The sequence below is a fragment of the Melanerpes formicivorus genome, unplaced genomic scaffold, assembly GCF_026170545.1.
Source record: "Melanerpes formicivorus ecotype bairdi unplaced genomic scaffold, bMelFor1.0.p_v2 SCAF_39, whole genome shotgun sequence".
Classification (NCBI taxonomy): domain Eukaryota; kingdom Metazoa; phylum Chordata; class Aves; order Piciformes; family Picidae; genus Melanerpes; species Melanerpes formicivorus.
The window spans coordinates 870,279-886,942 of record NW_027142391.1 but is presented as its reverse complement, the minus strand read 5'-3'; the positions used below and the strand labels follow the sequence as shown (position 1 = coordinate 886,942).

General features: G+C 66.4%; 3 protein-coding genes across 5 annotated transcripts; 1 reads left to right on the top strand and 2 right to left on the bottom strand.

Annotated features, from left to right (window-relative positions):
* Nucleotides 1-820: 820 nt before the first annotated feature.
* LOC137451058 (inositol 2-dehydrogenase-like) lies at nucleotides 821-7,129 on the bottom strand. Its single transcript, XM_068158172.1, has 9 exons — nucleotides 6,875-7,129; nucleotides 6,137-6,682; nucleotides 5,648-5,718; nucleotides 4,810-4,918; nucleotides 4,523-4,653; nucleotides 4,140-4,247; nucleotides 3,150-3,268; nucleotides 2,408-2,564; nucleotides 821-2,313 (listed from the first exon to the last, which is right to left on the bottom strand). The coding sequence occupies exons 1-9, from the start codon at nucleotides 7,117-7,119 to the stop codon at nucleotides 2,153-2,155; spliced, it is 1,647 nt and encodes a 548-aa protein (XP_068014273.1). The 5' UTR covers nucleotides 7,120-7,129; the 3' UTR covers nucleotides 821-2,152.
* An 846-nt stretch (nucleotides 7,130-7,975) lies between these two features.
* CCDC27 (coiled-coil domain containing 27) lies at nucleotides 7,976-10,733 on the top strand. 3 transcript variants are annotated; one of them, XM_068158069.1, is made up of 6 exons: nucleotides 7,977-8,707; nucleotides 9,107-9,237; nucleotides 9,340-9,417; nucleotides 9,639-9,851; nucleotides 10,298-10,402; nucleotides 10,509-10,733. In XM_068158069.1, the coding sequence occupies exons 1-6, from the start codon at nucleotides 8,572-8,574 to the stop codon at nucleotides 10,638-10,640; spliced, it is 795 nt and encodes a 264-aa protein (XP_068014170.1). In that variant the 5' UTR covers nucleotides 7,977-8,571; the 3' UTR covers nucleotides 10,641-10,733. The 3 variants fall into 3 exon arrangements, with proteins under 3 accessions (XP_068014171.1, XP_068014170.1, XP_068014169.1); XM_068158068.1 differs by having other exon boundaries at nucleotides 7,981-8,707; nucleotides 10,506-10,733; XM_068158070.1 differs by lacking the exon at nucleotides 10,298-10,402 and having other exon boundaries at nucleotides 7,976-8,707; nucleotides 10,506-10,733.
* Nucleotides 10,734-10,929: 196 nt separating this feature from the next.
* Nucleotides 10,930-16,506, bottom strand: LRRC47 (leucine rich repeat containing 47). The gene is made up of 7 exons (XM_068158169.1): nucleotides 15,872-16,506; nucleotides 15,035-15,481; nucleotides 14,475-14,591; nucleotides 13,277-13,392; nucleotides 13,011-13,113; nucleotides 12,594-12,683; nucleotides 10,930-11,935 (listed from the first exon to the last, which is right to left on the bottom strand). Exons 1-7 carry the CDS (start codon nucleotides 16,502-16,504, stop codon nucleotides 11,708-11,710), a joined length of 1,734 nt encoding a protein of 577 aa, XP_068014270.1. The 5' UTR covers nucleotides 16,505-16,506; the 3' UTR covers nucleotides 10,930-11,707.
* Nucleotides 16,507-16,664: the final 158 nt, after the last annotated feature.

The window sequence follows — 16,664 nt, the reverse complement described above, 5'->3', positions numbered from 1 at the left end:
GGTGCCTCCCAGGTTCTGAGACAATCCCTGGTGGTGTCCCCAGGGGGCCAGGGCCTGGCAGGGCTGAGCTGCAGCCAGGCTGCCAGCTGGGGGGCTGCAGGGCTGGGGGCTGCAGGGCTGGCTCTGAGGCTTTCCCACAGCTCTGCTTTCTGCTGCTTTTTAGGGCAACACAATAAAAGCACAGCTGGGACCTGCAGCCCCAGGCAGCCCCAGCCCTGCTCCTGTCTTAGGGCAAGGGCCCTCCAGGGCAGCCTCTCCCTGCTGCCTTCCCTTGCCAGAGCCCTGCTGGAGGGCACAAGCAGCCCCCAGGGCTCAGATCCCCACCCCCCAGGGGGCAAAGCTGCAGCCCACAGGGGCCAGATCCCCACCCCCCAGGGGGCAAAGCTGCAGCCCCCAGGGGCCAGATCCCCACCCCCCAGGGGGCAAAGCTGCAGCCCCCAGGGCTCAGATCCCCACCCCACAGGGGTCAGATCCCCACAGGGGGCAAAGCTGCAGCCCCCAGGGCTCAGATCCCCACCCCCCAGAGGGCAAAGCTGCAGCCCCCAGGGGCCAGATCCCCAGCCCCCAAGGTCAAAGCTGCAGCCCCCAGGGCTCAGATCCCCAGGGCTCAGATCCCCACTCCCCCAAGGTCAAAGCTGCAGCCCCCAGGGCTCAGATCCCCACTCCCCCAAGGTCAAAGCTGCAGCCCCCAGGGCTCAGATCCCCACACCCCAGGGGGCAAAGCTGCAGCCCCCAGGGCTCCCACCTCCACCCCCAGCCAAAGCAGAGGAGCCTGCTCACTGTTCATGAACTGCCCACAGAGAGACAAAGGTCACCTCCCCCAGAGGTGAAAGTCTTTGTTTTTCAATAAATGAGTCAAAAAGCTGAATGAACCTGAGAGCAACCTTCCTGGGGAGGACACAGCCCCTGGACACCCAGCCCCTGAAGAGCAGAGAGCACAGCTGCCCTGCCCAGTGCTGGCTCTCCTGGAGTCATCCAGGTTCCAGAGGCAGGAGCTGGAAACTGGGCCCCAGGGTGCTGTGGAAGTGCTGCTTGGCAGCTGCCACCCAGGGCTTGGAGGACAATACAAAAACAAAGCTTTCAAAAGGTCCTGAAACCCAGCAGGAGGATCAGAGCAGAAGCAAGCCCCAGCTCAGGGAGCTGCAGGCAGGGGCAGAAAGGGGCAAAGGCCCTGGGGGAGCAGTGGAAGGCACCAGAGCTTCATCCCAGATCTGCTGGGCTGTAAAAATCACCTTTGAAATCCCCTCCCAGCTCCCTTCCTGCACTCAGCACAGGTTGCCCAAGGAGGCTGTGGCTGCCTCCTCCCTGGAGGTGCTCAGGGCCAGGCTGGATGAGGCCCTGAGCAGGCTGGGCTGGTGGAGGTGTCCCTGCCCACGGCCACTCCATGATTCCATGACCCTCTGCTCCTCAGTTCAGTTCCTGCCCCCTGTGAACAGCACTGAAGGGAGGAGAGCAGCAGCCTCCAGGCAGCTGCCCAGCTGCTGCAGGGGGTGATGCAGCCACACTCTCTCCAGGTACCCACTGACCCCCCAGCAGCCACCAGCCCCTCCTCAACCCCACCTGGAGGCCCTGTGGCAGCACAGAGCTCATTCCTGAGCTGCCCAAGTGTGCTGCAGCTCCAGGCACAGCCCCAGCTCACAGCCTCCCTGTGGAGCCTCTCCAGCACCAGGGGGGTGGCCCTCTCCTCCCTTGCTTTGGGCATGGCCTTCTCCCACCCTGAAGAAAATCAGACCCTGATTTCTGCTCAGAAAGACTCCAACCCCTCAGCAAACAATAGAGAGGAGGCCAGGGGCAGCCTCAGGACTGAGGCCTCTCTGCCTGCACCCAAGGGAAGCTGGCAGGGACCAGGCTGCTCCCACATCTTCCTGGAGCATCAGCCCACTGCAGGGCCAGGAAAGGCCTCCACCTGCACTGCTGCTGGGGGGCTGCACCATCCCTGCACAGCCTGAGGAGCAGCATCTCCTGCCAGGCCAGCAGAGCCCCCCAGGAGGAAGAGCTGCCCAGAGCTCCGGGGGGCTCTGGCTCAGCACCGAGTGCTGCTGGCCCCGAGCTGCCTCCCAGCCTCTGGGCACCCCAGCAGGAAGGCCAGGAGGTGACAGCGGAGTCGTGGCCGGGTGGGCAGGGCCGAGCCTGCCCCTCCCCTCAGGGTCTGTCACACAGCCTCGCTCTTGACGGCAGAGGGGGCCGGGGCCGGGGCCGGGGCTGCGCCGCGCAGGTCCACGGCGGCTCCGCTCCTCCAGGACTGCTCGGCGGCGGCAGCCACCTGCAGGGTGCAGAGGAACTGCTCTTTGGTGACCACGGGGGGCTCCTTGCCTGCAGGGACAGCAGAGCAGCACCGGCTGAAGCCCACCCTGGCCCCTGAGAGCAGGCCCAGGGCAGCCCCGGGCAGCAGGGGTCCCGGCCCCACCTGCCAGGGTCCTCAGGAAGTGTCGGAAGAGCTCCCTGTGAGCATCCCTGAAGCGCTCAGCCTGGCCCTGGGCGCAGATGGGGACGGAGGTTCCTCGCTCCCTGATCCCCAGGGGGTTCCAACTATCCACCTGCAGGGCTCCCTGAGCCCCATGGACCTGCAGGGCACAGGGGAGAGGGCAGCAGCTTCAGGACCCTTGCTCTGCACCTCAGCAGCGAGCCAGCAGCAGCCCTGCCTTGGACAGCCCAGGGGAAGCCTCAGGAGGAGCCAGCCTCAGTCTCCCCTCTCCCAGCTCACAGCCACTGCCCCCCCAGGCCTTGCCAGAATTCCCTCCCCAGCCTTCCTGCAGCCCCCTGCAGGTACTGGGAGGCCGTAGGCAGGCCTTGGGCATCACCAATTTGAGTTTAGGCTTTTCTTCCCCTTCATTCATGGAATGGTTTGGGCTGGAAGGGACCTTAAAGGCCTCCCAGTTCACCCACCTTAACTCCTGCCCCAGCCCTGCCAAGAGGGCAGAAGGACTGTGCAGAGCTGCTGCAGCCCTGGGAGAGCTGCCCTGGCTCTGGCAGCCACAGGGGGTGGAGAGAGGCAAACTCTGGGTGAGAAAGGCAGGAGGAGGCTGTGGGTGAACACAGCACAAACCTGCTGCTGCTGGGCACAGGCTGCTGTGTGCAGGGGCAGGGCTGGGGCTGGGGCTGTGCTGGCTGGGGGTGGGGGCAGGCTGGGCTGGGGGGCAGGCACTGACCTCCAGCCTCTGCTCACAGCTCCTGGTGCAGTGCTGGCTGACGTCCACCGTGGCGATGGCTCCGCTGGGGAACTGCATGCTGAGCACCACCGTGTCTGCATCCTTCACCTGGGCCACCTCTGGGTGGCAAGAGGGCAGCCACTGACTGCAGGGGCAGCAGCCAGCAAGCTCTGCAGCCCCACACAGCTCTGTGCTGCAGCAGCTGGCAGCAGCTCCACATCCCTGCCAGCACAGTGCTCCCTGCCAGGCACCGCTGCCCCTCTGCTTCCATGGCAGCTCTGACAGAGCCAGAGCCACAACCCCGGGGCCTCAGCTCCTCCTTCCCAGCCCCTGGCTCTGCCCTCAGGCTTCTCCCAGCACCTTCACCTCTGCAGCCTGCTACAGCCAGCAGCAGGCACCTGCCAGCAGGTAGCCAGAACAGGCAGGTGGCAGCAAACCCTCCCTGGGGCATTTCAGTGCTTCACCAGAGATGGGAACCTCACACTCTGCACCTTCCAGCAGCAGCTGCAATTACCTTCATTACCTTCATTACAGCTCTGCATTCCCATTTGAAGAAGGGCAGCTCCCAGCCCCCTGCTTGGGTGAAGTCAGCCTGAGTGTGCCCAGCAGCCTGGCACAGCCCAGAGGGAATCCACACCCCCAGCTGTGCTGAGGCCAGCAGGGAAGCAGCAGGGAGATCAGAGCAGGCAGCTCTGCAAGCACAGAGCCTTGCTCCTCATTTCTGGCACCCAGCAAACCCTCTGAGAGCAGAGCTCAGCCAAGCCTCTGCAGCAACCTTCTCACCAGCATGGGGCTGAGAGAGCTCAGAGAGAGCTCCTTGCCTGCAGCTTCTGCATCTGCCTCCTGCTTCCCTCTCAGCTCAGTCTCAGCTCCAGCTGCTCTGCCACAGGAGGGCTGCCGTGGCTCCTGTGCTCCCACGCTCCTCTTCCTCCCACTGTGAGTGCTGAAGCCCAGAGCTACACAAGCAAGCCCCCAGAGGGGCAGCCTCACCTTCACAGAGGGCATGCCCCAGGGAGAACACCCTGTCTGGTGCCCCCTCTCCCAGCAGCAGGCTGGTGATGTCGATGTCGTGCACGGCGGCGTTGTAGAAGATCCCACCTGGGGAAGCAGAAGCAGGCATTGAGGTCCCCACACCCCCAGCCCAGGCAGGCTGCTGGCCTGCACTCAGCTGCCACAAGAAGCTCCTCCCAGGCAGCTGACAGGAAAAGCAAACAGGAAAAAGCAACCAGAACACAGCTGGGGGAGGAGAATGCTCCTGGACAGAGACCCTCCCCCCGCCTCTGAGGGGCTCTTCGCGGCAGGGGCTTGCAGGCAGAGGGAAGTGAGGCAGCTGCAGCCCCCTGGGAGGTTTCCAGAGGGCAGCTGCTCAGTACCTGAGGCCTTCAGGCAGCTGAGGGATGCTGCTGGGTAGATGCTGCTGGAGGAGCAGACGCGGTGGATCCTGCCCAGCGCTTGGCCCTCCCGCACCCTCCTGTGCAGGAACTGCAGCGCGGGGTCGAAGCGCCTGCGGGGAGGGGGAGGAGGGAGGGGAGGAAGTCAGGCTGGGATTCAGCTGAGTGCTGGCCAGAACCTCAGCTGAGCTAACTCCCAGCTCAACCTCCCCAAGCAGCAGTGACACCCAGGCCCCTGGAGGAGAGGGGCAGCAGGGAGCTGCTCTTACTTGTAGAAGCCACACACCAGGGGTCTGCCACACCTCTCAGCCTCAGCAAAGCAAGCCTCTGCCCTCTGCCTGTCCACACTGGGCAGCCTCTCACAGAGCACTCCTTTGCCTGTGCACAAGAGAGCAGAGAGAGGCCTGAGGGCAGGCCCTGGCCCCACACACCCCTGGCCCCACACACCCCTGGCCCCCTCCCAGCCAGCTGAGCTGGGGCTCCTCATCTGCTGAGGGACCCCGAGGAGGGAGCTGCCCTCTGAGTCCTGCTGGAGGACGAGCCACACAGCCACACTGGGACCAGCACAGTGCCCTGCTGGGAGGCCACAAGCAGCAGTGCCACCAATTCCTCTGCCCACACAGCCTGGAAGGACACAAGAGGCAGATACCTGCCAGAGGAGGCCACAGGGATGAGCCCAGGGCTGCAGCAGCTCTGCTGTGAGCACAGGCTGAGGGAGCTGGGGGAGTTCAGCCTGGAGAAGGCTCCAGGGGGACCTCAGAGCTGATGTACAATAGCTGAAGGGATCCTGCAGGAAGGCTGCAGAGAGACTTTTCCTGAGGGTGTCTGGGGATAGGACAAAGGGGAATGGTTTGGAGCTGAGGCAGAGCAGGGTCAGAGTGGAGCTGAGGAAGAAGCTCTTCAGCAGGGGGGAGCTGAGGCTGTGGCTGCCTCCTGCCTGGGGGTGTTCAAGACCTTGAGCAGCTGAGCCTAGCTGAGAGCTGTCCCTGGCAGGGAGGTTGGAGATGAGCTCTGAGGTCCCTTCCAACCTGAGCCACTCAGGGGGTCTATGACCCAGGCACTCATCAGGCTCCCAGGCTCTGCCTCAGCAGCTGCTGCTCCTCTCACCTGCTCGTAAGGCATCGATGACAATCTCAGAGGCTTCTGCAGGGAGTGAGCAAATGATGGCTCCAGAGACTCTGCAGGAGGCAAAAGGCAAAGTCCTCAGTGAAGGCAGAGTCCTTGCTGCAGTGACAAGGCTCAAGAGCTCCTTCCAGCTGCAGGGAGGCAAGTGCAGAGTCTCCTGGGCTGCTGAAGCACCTAAGGGGAGCTGACCAGGTGAGGCTCAGCCTCTAACAGCCCCTTGGTCTCCCTCTGTTCCCCTCCCTGGAACCAAGCAGGGTCTGGGGCTGCCACAGCACAGCAGAGGGGGAAGCCTCCTTCTCCAGAGGCTTTCAAGACCCACCTGGATGTGTCCCTGTGTGACCCTGCTGCGGCAGGGGGGTTGGACTCAGGGCTACCTCCAGAGGTCCCTCCCAACCCCGACCACCCTGTGGCTCCGTGATGAGCCAGGCTGGCAGACAGAGCCCAGCCCCAGGGGCTGGCAGTGCTCAGTACCTCTGGTCGTTGAGGGCCACGTCGGCGTCCTGCAGCCGCAGCAGCCTGGTGCCAGCCAGGAACTGCCTGTCGAAGGCACTCTGCACCTCCTGCAGCTGCTCCTCCACGATGTACAGCAAGCAGCAGCCGCTCTCCTCCAGCAGGCTCTGCAAGGAGGCCTTCTGCAGGAGCCCCACGCCGAAGAGGGCCAGGCCGGGGCCGCCGCAGTGCCGCAGCGCCGGGCAGGGGGAGGCCTCGGGGGCGGCCCCCCGGAGGGCAGCCGGCTGCGAGGGAACGGGGACCGTCCGCATGTGGAAGGTGGAGAGCGCCGGGGGGCGGCTGGCCGAGGTGGAGGGCGCGGGGTCCCGCCTGGGGCCGGCCGCGGGGGGGCCGGCGGCGCCGAGAGGCTGGGGCGGAACCGGCGGCGTGCGGCAGGAGGGCGGCGGAGGCTCCGCGCCGCGGGCGCCGCTGCTGCTGCCGGCGGCCAGGGGCCAGGAGGGCTGGGGGAGCGGCGGGGGGGAGTCGAGCTGCAGCGGCAGGCTGGCATCGACCTCCGGACCTGCGGAGCTGAGCGCCAGCGGAGAGGGTCTGGGGTCAGACGCAGCCCCCCGCCGCCAGCCCGGCCCAGCACCGGCGGCAGCCGGCGCCAGGCCCTGGAGCTGCAGAAGGGGCTGGGGAGAGACCCCCGCGGGGCAGGCAGCTGCAGGGGCGGGAGGCGCAGCGGGGAAAGCGGCGCCGGGGGGCCCCGGGGGCACTCACAGCAGCAGCGGGGCGCGCAGGCCGTGCTGCCGCAGCAGGCGGCGGTTCCGGTAGTGGCGGCCGGAGGAGAGGTGCTCGAGGATGCGGTCGCGGCGGACGCGCATGGGCAGCTGGCAGGAGGTGCAGTACAGAGTCTCCACCACCGCCGCCTCGCCGGCCGCGCCGCGCTCCAGCAGCTGCCGCTTCACCGCCAGCTCCGAGAACTCGGCCGCGTAGTCGTGCAGGGTCTTCTTCTTCCGCCCCATGGCGGCGGCCCCGCCGCGCCCCGCCCCGCGCCGCGCCCCGCCCCGCGCCACGCCCTGCCCCGCCCCGCCCCGCCGCCGGAACCGGAACCGCTGCCACAGCGCCGCCGTTGCCTGGCGACCGCCAGCGCCGCGGCCGGGGACCGCTCCCGCCTGGCATCCTGCTCCGCTCCCTGCTCCTGCTCCGCTCCTGCCTGGCATCCTGCTCCGCTCCCTGCTCCGCTCCCGCCTGGCATCCTGCTCCTGCTCCGCTCCCGCCTGGCATCCTGCTCCTGTTCCGCTCCCCGCTCCTGCTCCGCTCCCAGCTCCCGCTCCTGCTCCGCTCCTGCCTGGCATCCTGCTCCGCTCCTGCTCCGCTCCTGCCTGGCATCCTGCTCCTGCTCCGCTCCTGCCTGGCATCCTGCTCCTGCTCCGCTCCCGCCTGGCATCCTGCTCCTGCTCCGCTCCTGCTCCGCTCCCGCCTGGCATCCTGCTCCTGCTCCGCTCCTGCTCCGCTCCTGCCTGGCATCCTGCTCCGCTCCCTGCTCCTGCTCCGCTCCCGCCTGGCATCCTGCTCCGCTCCCTGCTCCTGCTCCGCTCCTGCCTGGCATCCTGCTCCGCTCCCTGCTCCTGCTCCGCTCCCGCCTGGCATCCTGCTCCGCTCCCTGCTCCTGCTCCGCTCCTGCCTGGCATCCTGCTCCGCTCCCTGCTCCTGCTCCGCTCCTGCCTGGCATCCTGCTCCGCTCCCTGCTCCGCTCCCGCCTGGCATCCTGCTCCTGCTCCGCTCCCGCCTGGCATCCTGCTCCGCTCCTGCCTGGCATCCTGCTCCTGCTCCGCTCCTGCCTGGCATCCTGCTCCTGCTCCGCTCCCGCCTGGCATCCTGCTCCGCTCCCAGCTCCTGCTCCGCTCCCGCCTGGCATCCTGCTCCTGCTCCGCTCCTGCTCCGCTCCTGCCTGGCATCCTGCTCCTGCTCCGCTCCCGCCTGGCATCCTGCTCCTGCTCCGCTCCTGCTCCGCTCCCGCCTGGCACCCTGCTCCCGCTCCGCTCCCTGCTCCCGCTCCGCTCCCTGCTCCGCTCCTGCCTGGCATCCTGCTCCTGCTCCGCTCCTGCCTGGCATCCTGCTCCAGCTCCGCTCCCTGCTCCCGCTCCGCTCCCTGCTCCTGCCCCGCTCCCGCCTGGCTCCCAGCTCCTGCTCCCTCCTAGCACCCTGCTGCTTCTCCGCTCCCTGTTCCCTCTCCCAGCTCCTGCCCCGCTCCCAGCTCCTGCCCCGCTCCCAGCTCCTGCTCCGCTCCCAGCTCCTGCTCCGCTCCCAGCTCCCTGCTCCGCTCCAGCCTCCATCCCGCCTCGCTCCCCGCCCGCGTCCTGACCGCGCTCCCGTCCTCGGTGCGGTCCCAATCCTCTTCCCGTTCCCCGTCCCTGCCCCGCGCTTGTCTCCGGGACAGGCAGCCCCCAGCCCTGTCCCCTCTGCAGCGCGGGATGGAGGCAGGGGGCGCAGGGGGCGCAGCCGCCCAGGACACCTCCCAGGAGCTGCCGGCGGCGGAGCTTCCCCAGAGCCAAGCAGAGCTGCGGGAGCGGCTGCGGAGAGCTGAGGAGGAGTACAGCACGGCCACAGGTACCCGCGGCAGGCACCCGGGGAATGCCAGCCTGGCATTCTGCTTTCATCTACACCAATCCCAGCTTAGCCTCTCCTGGGGGCAAGACCTGCTGCTGAATGCCCCTCGGCCTGGAAGCCTGCTCAGGAGGGCAGAGAAAGACCTGAGCACCGTCTGGGGGGCATCCAGCAGGGCTTCAGCACCCTGCAGAGCCTGCTGGTGGTACAGACCCTCCTGCCCCCCCAGCAGCACCATGGGCAGCACTCACCAGCCGGGGGGCACTGGGGCTGGAGCATGACCTTCACTCCCAGCCTGTGCTCCGGCAGCTGCAGCAGCAGCTCTACTCGTGGTTACCTCCAGGGAGGAGCCAGGAGGCTCCTGGGGCTGGGTGTGCTGACAGCAGAACTCAACCCTCCCAGGTGCCCTCTGCTCCTTGCACAGGCAGCTGGAGCTCCAGGAATCCCAGCTCCGCAGCGCCGCGGCCGAGAGGGAGATGCTGCAGAAGCAGCTCAGAGAGAGGGAGAAGCAGCTCCAAGCCATGTCCAGCAAGGTACCAGCCTGCTGCCCACAGCACTGCAGGCTCTGTGCACACCACAAACCCTCCCCCACCTCTGAACTGCACAGCTGGGAGGGTCAAACCTTTCCTCTCCAGTTCTGCAGCCTGAGGGAAGAGAGGAAGCACCAAGGGATGCTGGTGGCCATGGAGCAGGAGAACTGCAGCCTTAGGCAGGTGAGCTCTGGGCTGAGCTGGGCTTGGGCTGGGCTGGGCTTGGGGCAGTTTGCCACCTGACAGCCCCCACTCAATGCAGTAAGTGCAGAGAAAATGCCAAGGAACAGCAGCTGGCAGCGGGGGAAGGCTGCCTGCAGCCTGCAGGCTGTGCCCAGACACAGGGAAGGGGCAGCCAGCAGCTCCCTTCCTGCTCACAGCCACACAGAGCTCTCTCTGCTCAGCTTGTTACAGAACAAGGATCCCAACTGGCTGAGCAGAACAAGCTGCTCAGCGAGCTCCAGGGCACAGTCAGCCAGCTGCAGGCAGAGGTTCTGGCCAGCCAACGCCACCTCCAGAACCAGCAACAGGCCCAGGAGGAGCTGCAGGCCCAGGCTGAGAGGCTGCAGCACAGGGAGCTGCAGACCAGAGTGGCACTGGAGCAGGTCACCAGCAGGGTGAGTGAAGGCTCCCTCAGCTCAGGCTCCCTCCACCCCCAGGGGACACTTAGCAGAGACCACAGAAGCTTAGGGACAGTCTTGGGCAGCAGCACAGCAGGAGGTGCCCCAGGGCACTGCAGCCCTCTGCTCCTGGGGCCTGCCTCCCCTTGCAGCCACGGGGCCAGAGCAGCTCAGCAATTCCCTTCCCAGCTCTTGAGTGCAGCTCTCCTGCCCCCTGCAAAGCAGAGAGGCCTCAGCAGAAGCCTTGAGAAACTCGAGCCCAGCACAGGCACAGCACCACCTTTCCAACACCCTCCCAGACTCCCACACCTCAAAGCCCCCTCCTGCAAGCCCCCCGCCAGCAGCCAGCACAGAGCCCAACTCCTGAAGGGCCTCAGCCCCCCCAGCGACACAGCAGAGTCCTTGCAGTCAGCCCAAGCCCAGCTCTGCTCTCCTACCACAAGTTTGACAGGTTCAGGAGCCAAATCCTGCAGGCCACCTTCAGCACAGCAGGCAGCAAAGCTCCCCAGGCAGAGCTCAGCGACCAGCAGGTGCTGGAGGCAATGCAGGTAACAGCTCCCCCGGCCCCTGGCTCTGGCAGCCAGCAAGGGGTTGGGGAGGGAAGCCCTTGCAGGGCTGCTGCCCACCTGGCACCTTCCCACCTCTCCACAGAAGATCATCAGTGAGTGGGGGCAGCTCCAGCAGCTGGTGCCACAGGACGGTGCCAAGGTGCCCTCCCGCCACAGCAGCGACCTCTCCCTGGCCTCGCCCAGCGCCAGGGGCAGGAGGAAGAGCTCTGTCAAGTAGCAGCTTCCCAGGCCTGGAGAGCAGCCCTGGTGGCAGCACCAGCAGGCTCCAGCTCCCTGCCTCTGAGCTGGGCACTTGCTGGCCAATTAAACTCCTTTCACTCCAGTGCTGTGGAGTCTCTCTGGCTCATTTCTCATCTCACTGCAGAGCTTCACAGGGAAGCCTGAGGCACTACCAAGGGCTGCTACCAGCGCCTGCAAACTGCAGTTCCCACTGCTCTGCAGCATGCCAGGGCTGCCCTGGCAGGTTGGTAGAGCTACAGCAGTCACCAATGCCCAAGCAAGTGACCTGTGGCCTCCAGAGCTGCTTTATTGTCCATTCACTGCCCAGGCCCCGACAGGAGGATGGATGTGAGACAGGATCTGCAAGTCCAGCTTGAGCTTTACAGCACTTCCCACTGCCAAAAGTCCATCTCCAGGTCACCTCAGCTGATGGAGAGCTCTGTGCTCACCCAGGCAGTGCCCAGGGGAACCACCTCAGCTGATGGAGAGCTCTGTGCTCACCCAGGCAGTGCCCAGGGGAACCACCTCAGCTGATGGAGAGGTTTCTGTTCAGCCAGGCATGGATGCAAAAGTCACCCACAGACTGCAAAGATCAGAGCCACTCACACTCCTGTGTGTCAGGGAAGGTGCTCCCAGCACTCATCACCATAAAGCTCCAGGAGGGTCACTCTGAGCAGGGCTCTGGTGGTGTTGGGGTAAGGCAGCAGCAGCCCTCAGGAGGGAGCTGAGCTTGAGAAGCAACAATGCATGCTGTGCTCCACCAGGCACACAACAAGGTCACCACAGCCAGCACCTCCAGCAGGATGGAGAATGGCTCTGAAGCACAGCAGGAGGCACAAAGCCCTGCAGCCAGCTCCACCCCCACCCAGGAGCTGTGTCTGTGCCTGAGCACAGAGCCCAGCGCTGCACAACTGCCCCTCCAGTCCTGCCAGCAGCTCAGCTCCCACAGCGGCTGCAGGGCCCAGGTGAAGGAGCTTGGCCTGCAGCATGGCCCCTGCTGCACTTCTGCTGCCAGGGCCCCCAGAGCAGAGGGCAGAGGGCAGGGCAGAGGGCAGGGGGCTGCTGCTAGCGCAGCACAGTCAGCAGGGAGGGGGCCGAGGCCAGGTCAGACTTGGAAGGGTAAAGCACCTTCAGGTTCCCATCCCTGTCCACCACCCGGACCTGCTCCACCACCAGGGGAAGGCTCTCTGCCTGGCTGCCCAAACTCCCTGGCCCCTGAAGGGCCTCAGAGTCGTCCTCTGAGCCTGAGTCCTCCTTGCTCTCCAGGGTAGATCTGTTCAGCTCTGCAATTTTCTGTCAAAAGAGAGAAACCAACCTGAGTTCCCCAGGCTGCCCCCCAGGTGTGGCTCTGCAGCACCACTGCCTGGAACCACTCCTCAGGGGCTTGGATCTCTCAGGAAGCCAAAAGGGCTCCTGCTGCACCCCCAGCTGTGCTCCCCAGGGGAGCCACTTGGGTTTGTGTTAAACCCAGAGAATTTAGGCTCTGTCAGAGGACTGACTCGAAGCAACCTGCCCCAGGATCACCACCAGGTCAAACTGGGCTGGGACCTGCCCAGGCCCCTTGGCCTTCACTGGGGCCCCAAAGGTCACACCAGCAGGGCAATTAAAAACACATTCCCCTTCCAAGACCTTTAAGCCAGGCTGTGCTCTGCTTGCCCCTCAGCAAGAAAGGTTTCATTAGAGAGCAGCCTGAATGGCCCCAAGGTCTCCCCAGAGCCTTCTCCAGGCTGAACACCCACAGCTCCCTCAGCCTATCCTCACAACTGAAGCTCTCCAGCCCTTGGGTCACCTTTGTGGCCTCCTCTGGGCTCTCTCCAACAGCTCTGTGTCCTCCTTCTGCTGGGGACAGCAGAGCTGGGGGCAGTGGCACAGCACAAATCTGCCCCTGCCCTTCCCATGAGCTGGGAGTGCCAAGCAGCCCAAGCACAGGCAGGATCCTGCTCCGACTCACCAGGATGAGGAGGTCCATCACATCCTTGCAGATCTGCAAGCTGGTGTCACTTGTCACTTCCAGGAACAGGTCCCTGGTTTCCTTTCTGATCTGTAAGGGAAAGCCAATGAGGAACCAGAGCCCACCCAGCACCCCTCCCAGCCTGCATCCAGAGCCACCAGGGGCAGAGCACTGAGGAGTCACAAACCAGGGCCTGGCCCTTCCCCAGAGCTCTGCAGCCTTTGCCACAGCCTGGCAGGGCCTGGCAGAGGCAAGAAGCCAGCTCCAGGACCCATCTCTGTCTGACTGCAGCAGAGCAGAGCCAGGCTTGGAAGGCTTCCCTGTGGAACACAAGCACAGGTCCCACAGCACTGTGCCCAGCAGCTCCAGGCCTCTCCCTGCTGAGCTCTGCCTAATGCTGAGCACCCAGGCCCTGACCTTGGTTTTCTCACTGTTGGTTATTGGTGGGAAGGAGATGACAGCACCCTCAGCATCCAGCAGGCAGGGGTAGTTGTCTTTGCCATCCAGCAGCTGCAGATACCTGCCAGGAGCAACAGAGAAGCAGCCAGTGAGCAACTGAGAGGGCACCAAAGCCATCAGCGAGCTGCTGACCTACCCAGCACAGCCTCCAAGCACAGCCAGGCACAGTGCCTGCAGCTGAGGGACCCAGAGCCCAGGCAGCACAGCAGAGCTGAGGCAGAGACCTGTGCAGCCCAGAGACGTTCTGACGCTTCCTCTGCTTCCTCTGCTCCTCTGCTTCCAGCTGCAGCTGCCGGAGAAGATCCTTTGCCTTGACCTCCTTCCGCCCCAGGGGGGTGATCTGCACACAGCAGGGGACAGACACAGGGCTGCAGGAGGGACCACAGCTGGACAGCCCTGCTCCAGGGGGGGAGGACACCCCTGCTCCAGGGTGGGTACAGCCCTGCTCCAGGGGGGACAGCCCTGCTCCAAGGGGGGGGGACACCTCTGCTCCAGGGGGGACAGCCCTGCTCCGGGGGGGACAGCCCTGCTCCGGGGGGGGAAGGACACCCCTGCTCCAGGGTGGGGACAGCCCTGCTCCAGGGCAGGGGGGACAGCCCTGCTCCAAGGAGGGGGACACCCCTGCTCCAGGGGGGAGGACAGCCCTGCTCCAGCGGGGGGACAGCCCTGCTCCAGGGGGGAGGACAGCACTGCTCCAGGGCGGGGACAGCCCTGCTCCAAGGGGGGGGACAGCCCTGCTCCAAGGGGGAGGACAGCCCTGCTCCGGGGGGGGGGGACACCCCTGCTCCAAGGAGGGGGACACCCCTGCTCCAGGGGGGACAGCCCTGCTCCAGGGGGGACAGCCCTGCTCCAGGGGGGGGGGGACACCCTTCCTGCTTCACTGCTGGGACCACACCGAGCTTACACCTTGTGTGAGCTGCAGCCACCTGAGCAGCAGGCTCAGCCTCCAGCCCAGCTGTGCACAGCTGTCCTCACCCAGTCCATTCCCTCTCACTGCTGAGCAGCACAGCCCCTGCTGCACGGCCTGGGAGAGAGGCACTGCTGCAGCCACAGCAGGCAGCTCTGGGAGGCTCCTTGAAGCAGCTTTTGTTACAGCAGGGCAGGGAGGAAGTCAGGAAGGCTTCCAGGCTAAAGTTCCTGGAATGAGCTTTCAGGAACTACAGGGCAGGGGAAAGGTCTTTGCATTCTACACAGTGCCAGAGGACACAGGAAGAGGCAAGGGCTCCTGGAGCCCTCCCTTCAGCTCCCCAAAGGAAGAGCCAAGGGGCTCCTGGAGCCCTCCCTTCAGCTCCCCAGGAAAGGAAGAGGCAAGGGGCTCCTGGAGCCCTCCCTTCAGCTCCCCAGGAAAGGAAGAGGCAAGGGGCTCCTGGAGCCCTCCCTTCAGCTCCCCAAAGGAAGAGCCAAGGGCTCCTGGAGCCCTACCTTCAGCTGGTCAGGAGGCTGCACGTCGTAGGTCAGAGGAGCTTTGACCAGCTGCAGGTCGTGGGTGGCAATGGTGGCTGCTGTCCGCTTCTCGCAGATGTCTTCATGCAGCTTGGTCTGAAATACAAAGACTCCATCAGCACCTGCCAAGGCCACCCTGGGCCACTACTCCCAGGGCTCAGGTTCTGCTCTGGTCTACTGCCTGCAGCACTGTGAGCAGCCCTCCCCTCCCCTGCACAGGGATTCCCTCTCAATTGCCACCCAAAGGAGGGGGAGCACAGCTGATGGCCTTTCTCAGCCGGGGCACAAAGAGTCTGACAGCAGAAAGGTGCTCAGGAAGCAGCTGGCACCCACCAGAGAGCTGAGCAGCGTGCCAGGGGGGAGCCTGTGCTGGGAGCTCTGGTGGGTGACAGCTCTGGCACAGCTCAGGGCGCCTGGAGCCAAGCCAGGGCACTTTTGCCGCATCCTCAGCAGGTTCCACAGCGCTGAGGAGCTGCTGGGGCAGCGCAGCTGCGTGTGCTCAGCGTCCCCCCGGGGCCCCAGCCCAGCTCAGGAGTTACCTGCAGGGACAGGAACCTCCTCAGGGCGTTGCCAGGCCGGAGGCTGACTCCCCGCAGCACACAGCAGACGATGAAGGCTCTGACGTCCCTGACGGCCGGGCTGGCTGTGACCACCAGCGGGGCTGGGTTCTCAGAGACGTGCAGGACCTTCACCAGCAGCTTGCTGGCCTCCTCCACCTCGTCCTGCTCCCCATCTCCGCCGTCCTTCTTCTGCTGCTTCTCCCTCTTCTTCTTCCTGGCCTCCTCTCTGGAGCTGTCTCCCTTCCCCTTCCCCCTGCCCCCCGCCCGCAGGTACTCCAGGATGGCCTTGGTCTGGCAGCCGTTGACCATCTTCTCCAGCCGCTTGTCCCTCAGCTGGTTGCCCCTGAAGTTGGCCTCCTTCAGCCGGGGGCAGTCGGCCAGGGCAGCAGGCAGCTCCTGCAGCTGGTTGTTGGCCACATCCAGGCTCTGGAGGAGACAGCAAGGGGGTGGTCAGCGGTGCCGGTGGGGACCAGAGCCAGCGGCAGGGACCCGAGGTGGAGGCAGGGACCTAAAGTGGCGCTGGAGCCCCAGGGTGGTGGGCAGGGACCCGAAGTGGCACTGGGGCCCCAGGGTGCCGGCAGGGGGGACCCAGGGTGCTGGCAGGAGGGACCCAGGGTGCTGGCAAGGGGGAGCCAGGGTGCCGGCAGGAGGGACCCAGGGTGCTGGCAGGGGGGACCCAGGATGCTGGCAGGAGGGACCCAGGGTGCTGGCAGGAGGGACCCAGGGTGCTGGCAGGGGGGACCCAGGGTGCTGGCAGGGGGGACCCAGGGTGCCGTCCGGGACCGGGGACAGGGAGGCTCCGGGGCCAGCTCCTACCTTGAGCGCCGGCAGAGCGGCGATGTCTGCGCCCAGCTCCTGCACCTCGTTGTCGGCAGCCTCCAGGCGGCTGAGCAGCGGGAAGGGGCCGGCGGCTGCGGGGGGCAGCAGGCCGCCGGGCAGCGCTCGCAGCCGGTTGCCGTTGAGCAGCAGCGCCTGCAGCTGCGGCGCGGCGCCGGCCAGCCCCGGGCCCAGCTGCCGCAGGCGGTTGCCGCTGAGGTTGAGGCTGCGGAGCTGCGGGAAGGCTGCGGGGGCCGCGGCCGGGGCCGGCTCCTCCGCTCCGCCGAGCGCGGCGGGCAGCGCCTCCAGGCCGTTCCCGGACAGGTCGAGGATGCGGAGCGCCGGCAGCCGCCCGCCCAGCCCCGCGGCCAGCCCGGCGGGGCCCAGCGCGTTGCGGCTGAGCACCAGCGTGTGCAGGGCGGGCAGCGCCGCCGCCAGCCCCGGGCCCAGCTCCCGCAGCGCCGGGCAGCCGCTCAGCTCCAGCGACTGCAGCAGCGGCAGCGCCAGCAGCGCCGCCGGCAGCCGCCCGCCGCCCGCCGCCACCCGCTCGGCCACCGCCGGCCCCGGCAGCGCCAGCTCCCTGCGCCGCTCCCGCGCCGCCGCCTCCAGCTCCGGCCAGGCTGCCGCCGCCATGGCTCCGCCGAAGCGCCGCCCCGGGCCGGGCGGGGAGAGCTCGGCTGCGCCTGCCCCGCACCGCCCAGCGCCTGCCCGCACCGCCCCGGCCAGCCCCGCACCGCCCCGCGCCTGTCCCGCACCGCCCCGGCCAGCCCCGCACCGCCCAGCGCCTGCCCCG